Source organism: Trematosphaeria pertusa (assembly GCF_010094035.1).
Source record: "Trematosphaeria pertusa strain CBS 122368 unplaced genomic scaffold BU26scaffold_3, whole genome shotgun sequence".
Lineage (NCBI taxonomy): Eukaryota > Fungi > Ascomycota > Dothideomycetes > Pleosporales > Trematosphaeriaceae > Trematosphaeria > Trematosphaeria pertusa.
The window spans coordinates 2961555-2976673 of record NW_022987214.1 but is presented as its reverse complement, the minus strand read 5'-3'; the positions used below and the strand labels follow the sequence as shown (position 1 = coordinate 2976673).

The following is a 15119-nucleotide window of genomic DNA, read 5'->3' as shown; positions in this document are numbered from 1 at the left end:
GCTTTATCGGGTTGACTAAGATTCGTAGACGATTAAAGTCTACATAGTGTGCACTGTAGCTGTAGCGAGGGGAATATTTCAAATGAACTTAAGTAGGCGCAGGTAATGATATAAGAACTCTCAATTCAACCGCTACTTCCTTCCGCTTTGATAAATCCATTCGCCATCCCAAGCGCCTAGAACCCTTTATTTTCGGTCATGCAGCTTCTGATGCCTCTTGCAGTCGTTCGCCCTTGTGAAGGCCTTACCGCACTCGGGACACTGTTCTGGCCTCTCGCCACGATGGCTCTTTTCGTGGTTCTTTCGATGGAAATTGCGAGTAAAGGTCTTTCCGCAAATCGAGCACGCCCAGGTCGCTTTCTCTCGTTTTGTAGTAACGGACTTGAAAGTCTCGGCGAGATCACTAATTTCGGGATGGAAACCTCGGGTGTGTCTGGCTTCATGTTAGAGCAGGTAGTGACATGGCTAGAGCTTCGTACTTCTCAAGATCCTTTGAGTTTGCGAATCCCTCAGCGCCCAGGCAGTCTGGCACTTCGCATTGGTATGGGCGATCGTGGATATTGACGTGTCGTTTTCTGGACTTTGCATCTTTGAAGCCAACGGAGAAATACATGCAGGTGATTCTCGGGCATTTGAATCTCCTTTCGTCATCGTAGAACTGGCGGAACGTTGTGAGCTCACCTGGGCTGAGCTTTGGTGGGAGTTCCTCGAGGAGCTTTCTGTTGCGTTCCAGAGCTTTGTCAAGGTCCTCGATGCTGACTTTATGCCTAGCCTCGAAGCCCTTCTTTTGGAACGTATAGATGTGGCTCATCAATGCCACTATGTTATCGTAGAAGTCATGGTCCTCGAAGATGCTGCAAGTTTTCCTGCATTCAGCCACAATTCCCTCCTCCCAGGATTCTTCGCCAAATTGAGTAAGAAAGTCATCCAGAGCTGTTGACATCTCTGCCAAACGTGCATGTGCTTCAAAGCCTTTCTTGAGAAGCTCCTTTCCCATGCTGACAAAGGCGTTAACATGGTGGAACCACTTGGCAACAGCGTAGTCCTGGAACGCGAAGTGTCCTTCAAGCGTCATTTGTCGGAGCGCAAGCTCGTCGGTGGGCTCCTCGACCTCGAAGCACGGAAAGGTGAGATATTGGAGACAAAGCGCGGCCAGCTCACATTCGACCGACGGCTCATGAATGTCTTCGGTGCACTTTGTAATGTAACTGAAAAGAATTAGCAGTCGCAAGAATAGCCACCAATGCAGCTTACTATTTCGCTGTGCTGTGCACCAGCGACACACGATCCCCCGAAATCAGTACAAGGGAACCACATATATCGTGCAGATCTCTCCGCAGTCGACGGCTGTCGTAATCAACGCTTTGGTTCTGCATGTTGAGGGACAAAGCAACTTGGATCTCCCGCCACGTAAGTGGCCGCTTCGCACATGACATCCAGCCAAGCAGTGTTTTGGCCTTCTCCCACTCTTGAGGGTGCGACGTCTTTTTGATTCGTCTCAGGATCCGTTCGTATCTGCGAGGCATCAGGACTGCAAGACCGTACGCTTGAGATGCTGCCGACGGAGAAAACATTAAATGCACCGCAAACATGGCTGACTCACGCTTGTTCCAACCCATCAGGAAAATTACCTAGCGAAATGGCCTCGAGCAGATCTTCTTGCGTAGGCTGGTAGAACAGATTAAGCATCACCAATTTCGCGTACAAAAACATGCCTAATACAGGATAAGTCAGCAAAAGCGCGAGATACTTATGTTTATGCAATATCTATTCCGTTGTAATGACATCCCGGAAACTCTTGCTGCTATAGGAGGACGAGAGCCTTCAAGGTATGTCCCTCTAATATGCTGATGCTCGATCTGGGATATCATGTTAGGAGTCTTGCTTCTATATACGTACCTTTGGCCCTAGCTACGGTCAAGTTCCGAAGATACTCCAATAGCTCTTCGTTGAGAGGAGTATATTTATTTGCGATGCGGTCGACCCATATCCGCACATAACTGCAGATATCGCGCTCGTTGTCGGAGGAGGACAGAGAAATGACCTTTGGAACGATTCTGGCGATCGACGAACTGTGCAGAGCTTTCCTGATATCTGCGTAATCCTGGCTGACGAAGAGGACTCGAAGCTTGCCCGGCTCTTCTGTGTCGCACTTCCCCACGACCTCAACGAAGAAGTCCAGGATCTGCTTTCGCTCCATCTGCTCGCATTCGTCGAGGCCGTCGACGATGATGAAAAGCTTCGGGATGGTGAAAGCGAAATCTTCAAACAGTTTCTTGGCTAATGGCAAGGATCGAAGGGTAGGCTCACCACTAGAAGTTTGTCTCGTGTGGCAAGGCGGTAGAAGCTGAGGAAATTGATCCAAGAGCTGATCTACGAGTCCTCTGAGAACTGCGACGGCAGAATTACTTCCTTGGTCATCGGCATGGCAGTAGAAGTAGCTAGTGACGAATGCACTCCTCTGCTTGCACGCGTCGATAATGGCGGAAGCGAGAACTGTTTTACCTACAATCAATGAGTACGATTTGGAGACTCCTGACGTCCGCGGGATCATGCATAGCTTACCAGCTCCGGGAATCCCAGTCATCCATGCTAGGGGTGTACTCGGAACATCAGCATCCTTCCAATCCTCCACGAGTTTGTGCTCCAAGATCCAGTCTCCGGTGCTTGGATACTCCGCTCTGGTGTTGCGTACAGAGTCATGATCTTGCTCTGGTTGGGAATAAACAGCCAGCCATTCTTTCACCACTTTCATCTTCTTGCTCTGTTTCTGGTTGATCAGTTCATCCAGCTTCGAACTCATTTCTGCCATGTCTTCTTGATAGCGTCGGTATTGAGATAAGCTCGCCCGACATTCGATCAACTCCTTGTGGCGGCGGAGACTGTTCAAGATACCGCTAAACTTTGTGCTAAAGTCTTTCCACATTGATCGGAAGATTCTCGTCCATACTACACCAACAGTTCATTAGCAGAATCCTGATCTATTGTGAGGGAGTACATGCCCTTTCCTGAAAAGAATCGCATGGCCTGTTGATGGAACTCAAGGATATCGATATACACGAGTTCGAGAGCATCGATCATATGTGGGTTGTGGTGAAATAGCGATTCATATTCCAGTAGCAAGGGGATGTTCTCTCCGATCCGTTCGTAGGCATCCAAGATTGTTTCAAAAGAGTCCACAAACGTGCTCGCTGTCTGAATTGTGTCAGCAAGGCAGCGAGGACATATCTCGACTAACGGCGGGCCTCACCAGCAGAAGAAACTTGATGGGGCCCCAGACAAAAGCGACCGCGTCCGACACATTGAGGAACACTTCAATGACCTGGCCAAATTGGTGCATAGCCTCGAGGAAGGACTGAATGCGCGACAGGTTCTTCATACTCTTGTCGCTGTCTTGTATACGCTGGATCCGCAGCACTTCGAGACATAGTTCTTCGTACGTTGTATTCCCGAAATCCGTGAGATCCTTTCCTGAAAGTCGAGCCCGAAATTTCTTGATAGCCGATCGAAACGCTTCGCTTCCCGGAGAAGCTGCCACTCCTACCAGCGTCGGCTGCTGAGAGATGGCGCATGTCGAAGAGCGACTCGTTTGGGAAGAGGGAGCAGAGCTATTGCAGTTCATTGCACCAGGTCCTTGCGGGTATGGATCCTGGAGATGGCAGTCAGAGAACCGTTCTCTTGCCTCGATCAGGCTGGATACGGCCAAGACTTCTTTACGAGGGGCGGCTGGCCGAAGGCGAGATGCACGAGGCTGAAGCAGACCGGTCAACCGCGGCGCAGACCGGCGCAGGGAACCGGGATTTGACTGGCTGAAGGCTTACAGGCTCGTGAGCCAAGCCGTCCCGCTTGCTCAGCCTCGCGCCCTGCTCGTGCGACCGAGGGCGCAAGGCGGACAGAAATCCATCTGGACTAGGCCACGAGTACTGTCCTACGATGAGCCGTGAAACCACAGTAACATTGACAATCAAAGATTGGTTCGGCCCGTGCCGCAAACTTGCGTCCATTAGTGGCACGCCGTACACCCCACATCACGTGCACTTGGGCGGGGACATCTCACTCTCGTCTTTACTCTAACTCTCTCCGCCATCTCACGAGAAGCGGACAGTGTAACCATGGCGGCCGTTTCTGTGTTGTCGCTATTGGCCACCTTTGTCGCTCTATTCATCGCGTATCGTGTATATGCCGCGCAAGCTCTGCGACTCAAAGCCCGGAAGCATGGGTGCCAACCCGCTCCCCGTTACAAGCACAAAGACCCTGTCTTCGGTCTTGATCTCTTCTTGCGAACTGGAAATGCCATCACTAAGCACCAATTCCTGGTGGAGCACCAGCAGCGCTACGACACGTATGGCCACACGTTCGAAGCCCTCAATTTCGGCTCCCATGCCATATATTCTGTCCATCCAGAGAACCTGAAGACAGTGTGGTCTAAAAAAGCGGCCGACTGGGGCATTCAGCCACTGCGCCTGCACAATATGCATCCCTTTTGCGGAAGCGGATTCATCACCACCGACGGCCTGGAGTGGAAGCGCTCTCATGCACTCCTCAAGCCTGGCTTCCACAAGTCGAATATCTCTGACTTCACGCCTCTAGAAGAGCACCTGCGGATGATGTTGGACCAAATCCCAAAAGACGGGTCAAAATTCGACCTTCAGCCCTGGATATTCAAGCTGGTAAGTCGCCCCTGCCACTTCCCCCCCAGAAAGGCTTCGTTCTGATAATCACGGTCCAGTATCTTGACATGAATACGCTCTTTCTCTTCGGAGAACCGATTGGGATGCTTTCAGGGTCTCTTCCCCCAAATGGAGAAGGGTTCTTGGATGCATTCCAAGCTGGCTTCAACGGATGCGGGATGCGGATTGCCTTGGGACCCTTAAAATTCCTTCTACCCAAAGGAAGCTGGCTCAAGGCGTGTGAAAAGGTGCACAAATTTGCCGACGTATACGTTGACCGAGCACTTGAGTATCGCGAGAAGCACAAGCACGAATTCGGCACTCAGGAAGGGCGGGTACCTCCTAAGCAACGCACTCTCCTCTACAACATGGCCCAGCAAACAGACAACAAGACCATCCTTCGGGACCAAATAATCCAAGCCATGATGGCAGCAACCGAGACAACCGCCTCTCTACTCAGCACCGTAATCCACACGCTCGCCACCCATCCCTCCATCTTCGCGACACTCCGGGCCGAAACCATAGCCCTAGGAGCCGAATCACTGAGTTTTGACCGGCTGACGCGCATCAAATATCTCCAAAACGTCATCACCGAGACCCTCCGGCTTCACCCTGTCTTCCCACAAAACAACCGCGTCGCCCTACGGGACACGGTTCTCCCCACGGGCGGAGGACCCGACGGCACGGGGCCCATCTTTGCACCTGCAGGCACTCTCTTCGACACCTGTTTCGCAACGCTGCACCGCGACAAGAAGATCTGGGGACCGGATGCTGACGAATTCCGCCCGTCGCGTTGGGACGGCGACGCTGCGTTTGCTCCCTCGTCGTTCGAATTTATGCCCTTTGGTGCAGGCCTCCGGCAGTGTTTGGCGCAGCAGAAAGCGACCATGGAAGTCTCTTATATCATCGCGCGGATGCTGCAGGAATTTAAGGAGATTAGGAGTGAGGACGACAGACCATACCAGGCTCAGGTAGCCCTAACGGCGAAGAACGCGAACGGGTGTCTTGTATCTCTCATACCTGCCGCTTGATTCACAGCATAGATTATCCAAGGGCTGTAATTCATATTGCACCACACAAGTACACTCGCGCTGTGTCCCGTAATCGAGGGAAGTCAGGGGGGCAGCCAGAGCCACACCCGTACAGCCCCTAAAATCTGACATGCACGATCGCGCGTCTGTGAAACGGTTGACCGGTCAGTGGCTGTGTAGGCGCTCGCCTTCCACGTCACTATTAGTGCCTCGGGTCACCACCGGTCGCTCGTCACTCATCTCCTCACCCTGCCACGCATCAATAAAGGGTCTGGGGGTTAGTCAAGCTAAGGTGTTGACGACCAAGTGCCCCTGCATCGTTCCAAACGTTTGAAAAGGCAAGGGACTGGAGGCCTAAGCCAAGCCGCTAGTAAACGACGCTAGGCGCATTCCTACCTAGCGGCCACGATGTCTCTCAAACGTCCTTACGCTGACGTCTTCGCGGATGATCGCTCGATAGCGGACGGCGATGAGTCCGCATGTGCCATCCAGTGGGTTACTCCGACTCGTCGCATATGGCAAGCTAACAGCTCGCAGAGATACCCCAGCCCTGCAAGAGTCGTCGTGGGGCAATTATGTGGCCGAACTGCTCAACCCTGTAACTCCACACGGGGCTGATGGCGAGTACGCCGACTACTGCCCCGTTGATGAGTCTCTATTCTTTACGCAGAGGCAGATCGACCAATGGGCAGCGGAGAATTTCCCGTCTCTGACCACCTCCATATCATCCAGTCCTGACCAGGAAGGCGAACAGATTTGTTACGGAATGGTAAGGCCACCACTACCTGCAAGGCGGGGGCTAATCGATATCATCTAGTTGTTTCGAGTTCCGGTGAAACTATGTGGAGATATGGCCGTCCTTGACAGCCGATTGAGCTCTGCAGATGACTACCCATTCCGAGGCCACTACCAAATGCAGATCGTCCGACACGAGGACCAGACCATCATCGGCTTCCCAGATTCCACTTCCTTTGGAGAAGCGAACGCTCAACTAGAAAAAGCTCTCAAAACCATCGCTGATCAGCGGTATCAGATCGATCTCGAGGTACTTGCTCACGTCAAGTCTATCCGAGAAGTCATCCACAAGTCGACGAAGGAGAAAGATGCTGTTGTCCGCGTGAATATCAATCTGTACGGTGCGAGGTGTACTGCTCAAGGTGTTGGCCGAGAGCTTTCCCGAAACAAGCTCTATCTGCAACGACCTGACTACATGCGACCGGGTTCGCATTATGATAATCCCCATGAGCTCAAGTTACCCGACTATCAATCATCATTCCAAGACTATGTAATGCACTTGCCGGAGGAGAAGAAGTCTGAAAGCGAGATCAACAAGGCTGAAGCATTCAAAACGACTCTCTCTACCGTCTACTCCTCGCTTACACGCGGTCAAAAGTTGATCGGCCTAGAGGGCGATGACAGCTTGAAGACTCCACTTCTACTGTAGGTACCTCGCTCATCCACCTCTCATGGCATAGCTTGGTCGATCGCCGTGCATGCAACGCGCCGATACTGACACTCTTAAGACACCAAATGCAGGCCCTTGACTTCATGACGCAACGCGAAAGTGGTCCCATACCCGAAGAATTCCGTTTGTGGAAACTTATCGAGATAGATGGGAAGACTTAGTATGTCTAACCCCCACAGCTAGTCCGTCGCTAATTGTCCTTTGGTAGTTATCGCCATATTGTTACAAATAACACGTGTAAGTCTAACCCAGCGAAGACACCTGCTTTACTAACTACCAAAGCTCCTATCTTTCACCCTGAAACAGGGGGCGGCATTCTAGCGGACGAAATGGGGATGGGCAAGACCTTGAGCATCCTGGCTCTCATACTGAGGACACGCGACTCTGCTTATGAATGGGCACACGAGGCTACCCTCGCACACGAGATACGACCAGAGCACAAACGGAGACGCCGGACGAGAGCAACCCTGATAGTCGCATCTTCAGACTGTACGAGGCGTTCTTCCCCCCAACTGACCTGTTTGCTGATTACGATGTCAGTGATGATCAACGAATGGTTTCAGGAAATGGAGAGGTGTCTATACATCTAAGGCTCACCATATCGCGCGTGCTGATTCTAGTAGACATTTTCGCAACCAAGTCCGTGGTGCCTTGAGAACTATCAAGTACCATGGCACGAACCGGGAAACCAACCCAACGAAGCTCTGTGATGCTGATCTCATCATCACAACTTATCATACCCTCGCTTCAGACTACGCAAAAGATAGGAGCCCGTTGAACGGCATCGAATGGTACAGATTAGTACTTGACGAAGGTATGGTAGACCACGCGTTCTTTCCATATTGGCTAATCTCACAATAGCGCATATTATACGGCGGCAATCTACCGTGCTAAATCGCACCGTGACCGAATTAAACGCTCGGTCACGATGGTGTCTCACCGGGACCCCTATACAGAATCGATTGGAAGACATCGGCGCCTTGTTTGCTTTCATCAAGGCCAACCCCTTCCACACCCTCTCAACATTCAAAAAGCACATTTCCCTACCTTTCGACGAGGGCGGTAAGCGACGGGCGGTGGCTACCGAGAACTTTACACTGCTACTAGACTCTTTGTGTCTGCGGCGGACCAAAGACCTGCTTCATCTTCCAGATCAGAGAGACTGCGTTCGCGTGATTGAGTTTTCAGCTGAAGAGAAAAGGCAATACGAACAGACGAAGAAAACAATGTTCCGAGCTGCCAAGAACCAGGTAGGCGGTTTCGATCAAAGAAGCACGCTGGGAATGTTTCAGGTGTGGCTCCAGCTTCGCATTCTTTGCAACCACGGTACCTATCAACAGCCGTTCTCCTGGAACCGACGGAAGCTGCACCTGCTAGACGAAAGAGAGGCGATAGAGACTTCGCTAGGGAGAAATGGGGAAGTGACTTGCTCGGCTTGTAAGCAGACGATGCCCATTATCGGTTCTGGTTTGTACCGGCGCTTCACTGAACACTGCCGCCACGTCCTATGCTCCGAATGCATCGAACAGAGCACCCCGGACGGTCAGGACACTCTTCCAAAGAGCTGTCCCTTGTGCGCGCCGTTGTGGGCCAACCCTCCTCATCACCAAAGGCCTACCCTTTTCTCGGAGGATGAGGGGTATTTCCGATCGCAGGGGAGATCCTCCAAAATGGAAGCCCTAATGGTGGATGTAAAAGCCGACCTTGGGGTTAGCAAGAGGTGTGTTACCCCTTCGAGCAGCTCTCCTTTAGTTTTCTAACCTTACGGCACGCAGTATCATCTTTTCCTGTTGGACTCACACCCTGGATCTTATACAATTGTATCTAAAAGCGGCCGGAATCACCTTCCAACGTATAGATGGCGAATGTGCTACATCCAAACGCCAGCATATCCTGGACAACTTCGCCCACAACCCGCAATTGCGCGTCTTGATCATGACGACAGGGACCGGTGCTGTAGGGTATGTTTGCAGCTCACTCCGATTTGGATTGCGTAACTTACCCCATCCAGGCTAAACCTTGCCACGGCAAACCGCGTGTTCCTCGTCGAACCACAATGGTAAGACGGCATTACATAGTAGAACACGATGTATGCTAACTTACAAATAGTGCGTAACCCCCTTTCTTCGCGAACTCTTAGACACTACTCTACGCTAAATGTACCAATCGATCGAGCAACTGGCTAAGCCGTGTGGTATTTGCCCCTCTTCTGTTGAACAAGTGCTAATTGTATGGTCTCCTGGGCAGGGAATCCAAGCGTCGAGAACCAGGCCATCGCACGGGCTCTGCGTCTCGGGCAAGAGCAACCAGTCCAGGTGACTAGATATGTTGTCAATAGGTCTGTGGAGCAGGTACGTATATAGCCAGCCTCTGGATAGTGGAGCGACTAATGTGAGCAGGAAATGCGATCGCTTCAAGATCGGAAGTTGGAAATTGCAGGTATCGCGTGGGAGTAATTGGAAGCGCTTGGTCTCAGGCTCTGGAGCCATGCTGAAATTCGAGTTGATTGTGGGTCCTCTCGCCGGTGATTTTCGAGTACCTCTCTGCGCTTAAGGGACCTTGCGAGACATGAAGAGCGTTTCTTTAGATCATTTTGCGGTACATGCTTGCTGAGCCGGTCAATGAGCTCTTGTGGGAGATGGTCCATCTCGCTTGAAGCCGGAACTAGCAGTCACTCTATTGGGTGGACTATACATCGATCGGTCAGAGAATATCATTCCGGGATGTTATTGAGGAATTGCCTCCACAATAATAGGTGCGAAAGGATTGACCATTCCTCATTTAGTAAGCTCGTTGAACCAACCATTCCACCAACAAGCCCATCGCCAACCGCCTGGATATCTACAGATCGAGGAAAGAAAGATCGGATCAAGTAGCTATACTCCCAACGCAACGTCTTCGAGCATCCCATCACGAACACCGTGCGCTGAGATTCGAACTGCAAAGTTTAACCGCACATCCAGGACCGACAACCGGGGCCGCGTGCTTCTCGGGCGAGAGCGAAGGATTGCAATGCAGTACACACCCCTGAGCGAAGAAAGAAATGTTTATGAGAGGCTTCAGGCGGCACCTTGACCGGAAAACAGCCTTGTGCCTAATAGCCCACTTGCCGTACTTCCAAAGATAAATGGTTCAAGTTGGCAATGGCCTAGACGCAATTTGCATGCTGCCAAGTCTCCGGTGAATGGCCATGCAGGTGCCTGTAGATCAGCCTTGAACGTGAGAGGAAGACCTCTCGTCCGCGCTAAAGATTGCAGTGCATCGCCTATCTATCGTGTGCAATAATTGGTCAATCATTGTGAGGAAAGCTGCATATCCCGCCGGACTCGGAAATCCCACGCGAACCACAATGGGGGACTTCTTCAGCCTTGTCAGTGCTGCTGGTAACAGCTCGTCCACGCTAAAGATTGCAGTGCAACCTTGCCGGACTCGGAAATCTTACGAGAACCACAACGAAGGACTTCGGCCTTGTCAGTGTTGCCTAGCTGACAAGCCGTCGGATGCCGAGTCTTCCGACTTACCTCGTTCTGTAGCAGCGCGTCGACGCTAAAGAAGAGCCGCATAGCACATGCACCTGTACAGACTCGGAAATCCCACGCGAGCCACAACCAAGGACTTCCAATGTTCAGCCTTATCAATGTTGCCTAGCTAACAAGCCTTCAGCTGCTAAGTCTTACCTGGTACTGTAACAGCACGTCGACGCTAAATATTGCAATGCACCGTCTATGTCGGCGGATCAGCCTGGCCCGTGATAGGAAAACCTCTCGTTCGCGCTAAAGATTGCAGTGCAGCAGCCCCAACTCCTCAGAGACTGGAATCGGAAATCCCACGCGAACCACAGCGAAGGACTCAGCCTCATCCATGCTGCCTAGCTGACAAGCCTTTAGCTGCCGAGTCTTCCGACTTGCCTAGTAACACCTCGTCCACGCTAAAGATTGCAGTGTAATTTTGCAGTGCCGCATTTTTGCGAACCAGAAAATAAGGCAAACCAGCCCCGTCGCTAGTCTGATCGTTCAAATCCTAGGGGAACGAGATTGCAAAACCCCCACGCGGATATCCGAGTAGAATTCCCCTGTACGCTCTCCACGTCTATTTGCTTAATACCGCAACTCGATCTGCAACAGCGCAGAACACGTTTTAACGCAATAGAACAACTGCCCCGGCAAGAAAAAAGTGTGGACGACCTACCAGCAGCAAGCAACCTCATCAAGAAAGTCAAGGAAAAGACCTGTGTTGGCAAAGAATCTCTTCACGGACTCCACATAACTACTACGCAAAGCCCTGCCTTCTCAATCCAAAAGGCCATGCCAGCCTGATCCGCAGAGCCGCGTCCATCGCAAGCCAGCACCAACCATTCATTCCTTTCCCAGGCCCGCCAAAACCCGACAGCAGACCAAAAGACATGCACGAAGCATACTACTGCATCGAGAAGCGCGTTAACTCCCAATGCTATACCGCGCATTTCTCTGCTCCATCCTTGAACTTCCTTGCGTAGACCAACCCAGCCTCTTGCAGCCCAAGGATTCCCACGAAGATTGGTTGGTCAGATGGATTCATCCTCATACGCAGCACCATCTTGGCTACCACCGCCACCGCCGCCGAGGATACCGCTGAAGTCCAAGTCCAAGTCCAAGTCGGGCTCGCACTTGATCTTCTTGGTCAGCGGCTCCTCGCTCGCAGCCATGCTCCTTCCCCTCTTCCGTCCCACAGACGGACTTGGGATCTCGTCCTCATCGTCCTGCGGGTGATTCTCCTCGTCCATGGTCTTAGCCTTCGCGCCCTTGCCGCTGCGGGCACGCGCAGACGAGCCGGGAGTCTTGGGAGTGCCGGCGGTCTTGGTGGGCGTCGCGTTCGCGCTACGGGTGCGGTCTGGAACGGGCTTGCCGTTCTTGCGGATGCTCTGCAGACGGATGTTGACGGCTTTTGGGGTACAGCCTGTGGGGATTTTGTTTAGTGTGCGGCTTGTGGATGTCTATGGGGAGGGTGGAAGGGAGGGTTGGCCGGGAGTGTGAGCGGCGGAAGGGAGACACCAACATACCTTCGCCTATCCTCTTGGCCAGGTCCTCGCAGAGCTCTTTGCCGAACTTGATGTCGCACTTCTCGAAGATGCCGCGCAGGAGCTGGGGCGAAGGGTTAGAGGTTGTCACGACAGGTTGGACGGGACTTACGATCGCGTCCTTCTCGCCAGTCCACTGAACCATTTTGGCGATGTACGTGAGGGGTGAGACTGTGCGATGTCAGTGCGGATACTGGGCAGTGACTTAGAAGGAAGGGTACCGTGGGTAATGTAGATAGGCGTAGCTGTGCTGTAGCTTGCGGGCAAGATTGGATTGCAAGCAAGTATATCGCGTCGGCTTGAATAGATACCCGGGAATGTGTGGGAGGCGTTGCGCAGGAGAAAGAGCAGTAAAAGGATGGGGAAGCCGGCTTTAAGTATGACGGTAGGCCTGAGGAGGACGGTGAAGGTGAATGAAAGAGGCGTGAGGAGAGACGGCGGTGAAACTTCGAAAACGGGTAGCTAGCTTGGAGGAGCAAGAAGCCAGCGAGTGAGAGTGAAAAGGGCCTTGTGAACGCTCATTGTGCTTTTAGGCAAGGGGCGGTGTGCTCGCTGGATTCTAGCAGCATGCATTCCACTCACTTAGATATACGTACCGATAGCATGAGGAAATAGCAATGAACATTGAGTCCTCTCCATATGGGTATCGAGCGCATTCGCAAGCATCCGACCCAACGCCAGCAATAGTCCCGCGGAGCTATCCTAGTCCCTGAAAACGCCAGAGCATCTGCCACTGATTACCACTCATCGAGCATCCACCATGATTTTTCAGCAGACGCCAGCCGCCGCCACATGGTTGTCCTCTGTCGTTCAGTCATGATCGTCCTGGCACCACGCATTTGATCCAGCCTGGGTCTCTCCCTCCCCATGCTCTCGATGTTCCGCCGCGGGTTGTTCAACGACTGTCACCGACGATGCTACTGACGCTCCGGAGTCTTCCTCAACGCGATTAGCACCCTCCCCAGCGGCTGACTTGAGAGTTAGGGCTTCCAAACCTGAGGCCGCATCCATCGCCGTCCCAGGCACAGCCGGCGCCCGAGCCCGCTTCTTCGTGTGCCACGCATCCCACAGCTCCAGCACCTCCTTCTTATCGCACGTGAAGCCCAGGACATTCGGAACAGAGGGCTGCTTCTCTCGGTCAACGATCTCAGACTCGGTCATCGGCTCGGGAGCCTGCGCTTCGCGGACAAAGTAGTCGATCCAGCGGACTTCGTAGTGGAAGACGTTCTCCCGGCGCCACGGTTTGCGCTTCTTGAACTGACCTGCCTTGAAGCAGAAGGCTGGCCACATCAAGTTCTGGTTCGATAGCTCTTCCTTGACGGTTTGGCAGATGTCGCTCGCGGACAGTTGGCCACGGTGGGAGAGCCAGCGCTGGCGGAGGCGGGTGTTTACATTATCGTACGCGACTTGGATCTCGGCGCCGCATGGCGGGAGATCTTTTCCGAAGAGGGCGGGCACTGTGAACATCAGCGGTCGATGAGCGGCAGTAAGTGGCTTGGGAACCTACTGTAGGGCAGGAGTATGGCTTCTTCCTCTGGATCGAGCGACGGAATTGAGACGAGACTGCCTGCACCGTTGGCCCTCTTGCTCCCCTTGATGGGGCTGAGATCGTCCTCAGACGTCGTGCCATCATACCAGAGATCTTGCTCATCTAATTGTACAGCGTTAGCTACGCTCTGGCGGGTCTGGGGCCGTACTCACCCTTGGCTGGGGACGAATACTCTGCCGTGGCGGAGGGCAGCGGCTCGTTCTGCGCGCTCTGCGACCGTTCTCGACTGCGGCCGAACCAGAAATTGCCGCCCATGTTGAACTTGTGACAGTGGGGGAGAGGGCCCGGTGGCGTGTTCGCGAAGTTTTATTGGGCTTTTTCAAGGTCGCACTTGCCTAGCAAACGCGCCGTCATGTGAACGAATGACATCACCGCTTAGGCCAGCCCCCAGATTTTGTCGCACACTCGCGGTCACACATAATTCTAAGGGCGTTCAGCAAAGTGTCCAGCGATAGTGAATTAATGGCATAGAGAATACCACAGCTCTTCGCGCTGCTCACGGCGGGGCACCTCTGAAATAAGACTACGACTGATAAGCGGACGCGGCGAGCATGCACAGGCCGGAGGTGAAAGTATGCATTCAACCCGATAATGAGCATCAAGAAGTTCTTTCGGCCCTGTACGGATAACAATCGCGGTCCTGGGTCCATCGAACGAGCGAGTACGAGCCACAGATGGACCACATTGACTCATAGGGACACGCACCTGGCCTAGAATCTGCTGCAGATCATATTGAAGACACAAAGGACATGCATAGTCCGTCCATTTCGGATGTTGGGCGCCTGACGTTCTCGAATTTAAAATATCTTGGTAACGCCTCTGGGTGTCGCACATTCACCCTGCCACCGCGGAGCTCAGAATCGCCCCTCCCGGTATATATACAGTGACTTCGACCCGAATCTCGGGTCCCGGTCGTGTGCGCGCCCATTCTGCCTCGCTCTTCTTCTCAATGATCCCATGGGTGTTTCCAACCGAGGAGGGCGGGTCCGTCTTTCTTTGCCCGGTACATCAACTGCTCCCATTAGCCACAAGCCCATATCCAGTCTGCCGATTCACGTACGAAGAACCACATGGAGGCGCCGAGCGCGGTTGCAGCGAATCGGTAGAGCGGTCGAACCGGGTGGACGTGGATGGGGTGGTTGCCCAGCGGGGGATATTTCGGCGGTCCCATGGCGTTTATCGGGCTTTGCGATCCATTAGCGACACAGCAATCCAGTGGCAATAGGGAACAATAGCTACCTCGAGTGTGCGGACGGCAATGGCTCATGGGGTGTCTGGTGAGGAAGTGAAGTGAGGTCCGATCAAGCTGCCCTGCAGGTGCGTGGCTTGGCAATGTGGCCATCGCGCC

At 53.0% G+C, this 15119-nt stretch overlaps 6 protein-coding genes across 6 annotated transcripts; 2 read left to right on the top strand and 4 right to left on the bottom strand.

The window, feature by feature from the left end:
• Nucleotides 1–186: 186 nt before the first annotated feature.
• On the bottom strand, nt 187–3622 carry BU26DRAFT_419530 (C2H2 domain-containing protein; the record flags this gene model as incomplete). The annotated part of the gene is made up of 9 exons (XM_033823305.1): nt 187–433; nt 480–1208; nt 1255–1421; nt 1468; nt 1604–1715; nt 1900–2496; nt 2566–2882; nt 2999–3195; nt 3251–3622. The coding sequence occupies 9 exons, from the start codon at nt 3620–3622 to the stop codon at nt 187–189; spliced, it is 2739 nt and encodes a 912-aa protein (XP_033688885.1).
• Nucleotides 3623–4046: 424 nt separating this feature from the next.
• On the top strand, nt 4047–5733 carry BU26DRAFT_538479 (cytochrome P450). The gene is made up of 2 exons (XM_033831461.1): nt 4047–4670; nt 4730–5733. The coding sequence occupies exons 1-2, from the start codon at nt 4113–4115 to the stop codon at nt 5699–5701; spliced, it is 1530 nt and encodes a 509-aa protein (XP_033688884.1). The 5' UTR covers nt 4047–4112; the 3' UTR covers nt 5702–5733.
• Nucleotides 5734–5943: 210 nt separating this feature from the next.
• BU26DRAFT_516151 (uncharacterized protein) lies at nt 5944–10023 on the top strand. Its single transcript, XM_033828255.1, has 13 exons — nt 5944–6192; nt 6239–6470; nt 6519–7141; nt 7225–7326; nt 7375–7403; nt 7449–7655; nt 7707–7740; nt 7790–7980; nt 8028–8886; nt 8942–9127; nt 9178–9225; nt 9415–9517; nt 9566–10023. The coding sequence occupies exons 1-13, from the start codon at nt 6110–6112 to the stop codon at nt 9620–9622; spliced, it is 2754 nt and encodes a 917-aa protein (XP_033688883.1). The 5' UTR covers nt 5944–6109; the 3' UTR covers nt 9623–10023.
• Nucleotides 10024–11541: 1518 nt separating this feature from the next.
• On the bottom strand, nt 11542–12699 carry BU26DRAFT_231009 (uncharacterized protein). Its single transcript, XM_033820874.1, has 3 exons — nt 12335–12699; nt 12205–12286; nt 11542–12101 (listed from the first exon to the last, which is right to left on the bottom strand). Exons 1-3 carry the CDS (start codon nt 12365–12367, stop codon nt 11710–11712), a joined length of 507 nt encoding a protein of 168 aa, XP_033688882.1. The 5' UTR covers nt 12368–12699; the 3' UTR covers nt 11542–11709.
• Nucleotides 12700–13032: 333 nt separating this feature from the next.
• On the bottom strand, nt 13033–14026 carry BU26DRAFT_501994 (uncharacterized protein; the record flags this gene model as incomplete). Its single annotated transcript, XM_033826606.1, has 3 exons — nt 13033–13679; nt 13730–13873; nt 13924–14026. 3 exons carry the CDS (start codon nt 14024–14026, stop codon nt 13033–13035), a joined length of 894 nt encoding a protein of 297 aa, XP_033688881.1.
• Nucleotides 14027–14717: 691 nt separating this feature from the next.
• Nucleotides 14718–14942, bottom strand: BU26DRAFT_561143 (uncharacterized protein; the record flags this gene model as incomplete). The annotated part of the gene is made up of 2 exons (XM_033832882.1): nt 14718–14783; nt 14832–14942. The coding sequence occupies 2 exons, from the start codon at nt 14940–14942 to the stop codon at nt 14718–14720; spliced, it is 177 nt and encodes a 58-aa protein (XP_033688880.1).
• Nucleotides 14943–15119: the final 177 nt, after the last annotated feature.

Coding starts and splice junctions, on each gene's coding strand:
- BU26DRAFT_538479 (XM_033831461.1), top strand. CDS start 4,113: ATGGCGGCCGTTTCTGTGTTGTCGCTATTGGCCACCTTTGTCGCTCTA. Junction 4,671..4,729: donor AGCCCTGGATATTCAAGCTG/GTAAGTCGCCCC, acceptor ATCACGGTCCAG/TATCTTGACATGAATACGCT.
- BU26DRAFT_516151 (XM_033828255.1), top strand. CDS start 6,110: ATGTCTCTCAAACGTCCTTACGCTGACGTCTTCGCGGATGATCGCTCG. Junction 6,471..6,518: donor AACAGATTTGTTACGGAATG/GTAAGGCCACCA, acceptor GATATCATCTAG/TTGTTTCGAGTTCCGGTGAA. Junction 9,226..9,414: donor TTCCTCGTCGAACCACAATG/GTAAGACGGCAT, acceptor CTCCTGGGCAGG/GAATCCAAGCGTCGAGAACC.
- BU26DRAFT_231009 (XM_033820874.1), bottom strand. CDS start 12,367: ATGGTTCAGTGGACTGGCGAGAAGGACGCGATC. Junction 12,287..12,334: donor CTGGCGAGAAGGACGCGATC/GTAAGTCCCGTC, acceptor CCTTCGCCCCAG/CTCCTGCGCGGCATCTTCGA. Junction 12,102..12,204: donor GGCCAAGAGGATAGGCGAAG/GTATGTTGGTGT, acceptor AAATCCCCACAG/GCTGTACCCCAAAAGCCGTC.